The 4,373-nt window shown below is 54.0% G+C and overlaps 1 protein-coding gene across 1 annotated transcript in view; it reads right to left on the bottom strand.

Moving 5' to 3' along the window:
* Window positions 1–1,120, bottom strand: part of PLLP (plasmolipin) — a gene marked incomplete at its 5' end in the record, with an annotated part of 1,932 nt that extends 812 nt beyond the window's left edge. The window contains 2 exons of the mRNA XM_010008510.1: window positions 4–81; window positions 947–1,120. Of these exons, the coding sequence (XP_010006812.1) occupies window positions 4–81; window positions 947–1,120 (252 nt within the window). The remainder of the gene's footprint in view (window positions 1–3; window positions 82–946) is intronic.
* Between the last annotated feature and the right edge of the window lie 3,253 nt (window positions 1,121–4,373).

The raw sequence follows: 4,373 nt of genomic DNA, 5'->3' as shown, positions 1-4,373 counted from the left end.
TGCGGCGGGCGCGGGGGCCGCCGCGCAGGCAGCGAAGGCGCTGAGGTACAGGACGGTGGCCACGGCGTGGAAGATCATCAGCTGGGGGAGGCAAAGGGAAGGCGTGAGGGGGTGGGATGAGAGGGGAGCAGAAGGCTCCGTTTCGCGTCCCTGCCCCAGGAGAAGCAGAGGAAAAGGGTCCAGCCCCTCAGGCTGGGGGGAAATGATGGGAAAACACCCGAGGTTGGGCCGAGATGTGTCTGGTTAACACCGCAAGCACAGCAGTGAGGGGGTGGCTGTCACTGTTCTGGGCTCCCCAGTTCCAGAGGGACAGGGATCTACTGGAGAGAGTCCAACAGAGGCTCTGAGGATGATGGAGGGACTGGAACATCTGAGAGATTGGGGGCTGTTCAGTCTGCAGAGGAGAAGACTGAGGGGGGATCTAATGAATGTCTCTCAATACATGAGGGCAGCAAGAAGGCAGGACAAGCTCTTGTCACTTGTGCCCTGGGACAGGACGAGGGGTAATGGATTCAAACTGGAGCCCAGGAAGTTCCACCTCAACATGAGGAAGAACTTCTTTGCTGTGAGGGTGACAGAGCCCTGGGACAGGCTTCCCAGAGAGGTGGTGGAGTCTCCTTCTCTGGAGCCTTTCCAGCCCTGTCTGGATGCCTTTCTGAGTGACCTGCTCTGGTTTTGGTCCTGCTCTGGCAGGGGGGTTGGATTTTATGGTCTTTGGAGGTCCCTTCCAACCCCTGACATCCTGTGATCCTGTGATTCTGATCTTCTGGATTAATCCAGGGCTCCCTGTTTCAAACATTTCTAATCAACTGAGGGCAGAATGAACCAATGTCATTGTGCAAAGTTCTTTTGTTCCATCACCCCAGAAGAACCTGCTCCTCTCAGAGCATCTCCCCAGGATGTTTCCCTCTTGGGACCCCAGCCTTGATCTCTCTCAGCTACATACCACGAGGGGCCAGGGGATCATGTAGAGTTTCAGCTGCAGCTGCAGAAGGTAAGCCATGAAGAAAAGGACTGTCAGTATCCAGAAGAAGATGGACACAAACAGCACCCAGCTGTACACCGCGTGGAGGTGGTACGTGGTGTTGGCAATGAGAGCCCACACCAGTAAACCCAACACCTGTGGGTGGAACAGGAACAGGTTCAGGTGGGGGTTCCTGCAGGTGGGAGGCAGAGCATTGCCCACGGGTGTGGGCCCACCAGCACCCACAGCAGCTGGGTCACCCTGGCTCCAGCAAAGTAGGGCCACAGGGGAGGCACAGAGCTGGGGGACAGCTCAGGACAGGGAGCCCCCCATTGCTGCTGCCCCAGGAGCTGGTGCAGGGATGTCCTGCAAGGCAGGACGGGTGAAACCAGAGCATCCTCACCACCACAGGTCCCTTCTCACCCAGCAGCCCCATGCCCAGTCTAAGCACGTGCTGGCTCAGCATTAGGGACATCCCATGGGCTGGGAGACAACTGGAATGGGGGCTCCTGGAGCCCCAGCTCAACTTTGCCCTCCCCAAGATACAGAAAGAAAGAGGAGAGGAGAGGAGAGGAGAGGAAGAGAAGAGAAGAGAAGAGAAGAGAAGAGAAGAGAAGAGAAGAGAAGAGAAGAGAAGAGAAGAGAAGAGAAGAGAAGAGAAGAGAAGAGAAGAGAAGAGAAGAGAAGAGAAGAGAAGAGAAGAGAAGAGAAGAGAAGAGAAGAGAAGAGAAGAGAAGAGAAGAGAAGAGAAGAGAAGAGAAGAGAAGAGAAGAGAAGAGAAGAGAAGAGAAGAGAAGAGAAGAGAAGAGAAGAGAAGAGAAGAGAAGAGAAGAGAAGAGAAGAGAAGAGAAGAGAAGAGAAGAGAAGAGAAGAGAAGAGAAGAGAAGAGAAGAGAAGAGAAGAGAAGAGAAGAGAAGAGAAGAGAAGAGAAGAGAAGAGAAGAGAAGAGAAGAGAAGAGAAGAGAAGAGAAGAGAAGAGAAGAGAAGAGAAGAGAAGAGAAGAGAAGAGAAGAGAAGAGAAGAGAAGAGAAGAGAAGAGAAGAGAAGAGAAGAGAAGAGAAGAGAAGAGAAGAGAAGAGAAGAGAAGAGAAGAGAAGAGAAGAGAAGAGAAGAGAAGAGAAGAGAAGAGAAGAGAAGAGAAGAGAAGAGAAGAGAAGAGAAGAGAAGAGAAGAGAAGAGAAGAGAAGAGAAGAGAAGAGAAGAGAAGAGAAGAGAAGAGAAGAGAAGAGAAGAGAAGAGAAGAGAAGAGAAGAGAAGAGAAGAGAAGAGAAGAGAAGAGAAGAGAAGAGAAGAGAAGAGAAGAGAAGAGAAGAGAAGAGAAGAGAAGAGAAGAGAAGAGAAGAGAAGAGAAGAGAAGAGAAGAGAAGAGAGAAGAGGAGAAGAGAAGAGAAGAGAAGAGAAGAGAGAAGAGGAGAAGAGAAGAGAAGAGAAGAGAAGAGAGAAGAGGAGAAGAGAAGAGAAGAGAAGAGAAGAGAGAAGAGGAGAAGAGAAGAGAAGAGAAGAGAAGAGAAGAGAAGAGAAGAGAAGAGAAGAGAAGAGAAGAGAAGAGAAGAGAAGAGAAGAGAAGAGAAGAGAAGAGAAGAGAAGAGAAGAGAAGAGAAGAGAAGAGAAGAGAAGAGAAGAGAAGAGAAGAGAAGAGAAGAGAAGAGAAGAGAAGAGAAGAGAAGAGAAGAGAAGAGAAGAGAAGAGAAGAGAAGAGAAGAGAAGAGAAGAGAGAAAGAGCAAAAGAAGAAAGCAAGAAAGCAAGAAAGAGAAAGCAAGAAAGCAAGAAAGCAAGAAAGCAAGAGAAAGAAGGAAGGCAGGAGAAGAGCAGAAGCTTCTTCCCACTGCTTGGGTTGGTTCACCCCTCCTGTTTGTGCAGTTTCTGGGCTCACCCTTCACTGCTGAGCAACTGCAGTGTCATGTGTCTGCAGAGGGATCCATGGACACACAGGTGGGTGAGGCTGGATCTGGGTCTGCTCCAGCAGCCATCAGCCCAGGCAGAACCTGCCCTGCCCTCCCTGCAGCTGCCAGCACAGCCCGTCCCTGGCAGGCAGGGATGGAAGAGGCCCAGGTATCACTTCATTGTTTTCTTATTTTTTTCCTTCCCTGTGCTGTCTGTTCCCTGATCTCTGGGTCTTTGCCCAAAGACCCAGGGAACAGGCTCCTTCTCCAGCATCTCCTCCCCAGGGAACTCCCTGGAGCAGCCATGGCAGGTGATTTATTTCGAAGGCCCCTAGTCCATGATGGGACACAGAGAGATGGGGCCTGGAAAAGGAAGGTGGTTGCAAAGGAAATGGCACCTTCTGTGATTTTCCTCATTAGTTCTGCAGCCTGGAGCACAGCCCCTGCACCAGGACACAGAGGCAGGTCTGGCTGGTGGTCTCAGCTCCACCATCCCAGCTGGACCAGAGCAAAGCAGGGAGCCTTGGCACCCACCTCCCGGGAGGCAAGGAAGGTCCAACCCTTCCACATTTCCTGGCACAACATCCCAGGGAGATCCCCATGGCAAAGCTGTGGTGGGACCAAGCCTCAAATGCAGCCGTGGCATCTTCTGGTTGCCAGTTGGGGCTGGGATCTGTTTGGGTAGGGCCAGAGAAGCCACCTCCTGCTCTCCCCTCTGCTTGGGCAGGGGAACTGTGGAGCCATCTCCCACCAGTGGGAAGGAGAAGGGCTCTTTGGAAAGCTGCTCTGCCCCTGCCCCAGCCCTCAGTGCTTATTGTCCAGGAAGAAACACAAAGGCCTTTGTCCTGCCCCAGCCCAACGCTCTGGTGCTCGCCTGCCCCAACAATGGCCCCTTGTCTGGCAGGACCATTTCCAACACTCGTGATCCCAAAATAGGGTCTTGGTGGACAGGAGCTGGGAGAGCATGTTCTACAGGACCAGCAATGGGCTGGGGAGGTGGGAACAGGGGGCTGAAGGTTCCCTTCTGCTGCTCTTGACTCTGTCTCTCCTGATGCTCCTGCAAGACACCCCCTGGCAGCACCATTCCCTGTCCCTTCCTGGAGGATTTAATCCCCAGCTCAGCCACACCCGGGGGGTCCCTTCCAACCCCTAATACTCTGTGACACCTGAAGGCAGGAGCCAGGTCCACACAGGGGCTGTTTCACTGCAGCTGCTCGGGCACTGCCACCCCCTCCCGGCTGCCCCGTGGGCAGGGGACGAGCAGGGGACAGCCCCGTGGGCAAACACCGGGGCAGGTCACGGGTGGGTGGCCCCACGAGCAGCTGAACCCCCAGCCCTGCGAGCACAGGGACCCCTCGGGGTGCCAGGGGGAAGCAGCTGCAGGAGCTGCCTCCTGGGCTGCCCCCAGCACCGGGCAGACACCTGGTGCTGCTGCAGGTTTGGATGGTGCAAAGATGCTCGGGGGAGCATCCAGGGAACGCGAGAGCCCCGGGATCAGCCCTGCACCCTCAGCCGGGACCCCCGG

This window comes from Chaetura pelagica, unplaced genomic scaffold (assembly GCF_000747805.2).
Source record: "Chaetura pelagica isolate M959 unplaced genomic scaffold, ChaPel_1.0 scaffold422, whole genome shotgun sequence".
Lineage (NCBI taxonomy): Eukaryota > Metazoa > Chordata > Aves > Apodiformes > Apodidae > Chaetura > Chaetura pelagica.
The sequence above is the reverse complement of the archived record's forward strand: the minus strand, read 5'-3'. Positions and strand labels throughout refer to the sequence as shown.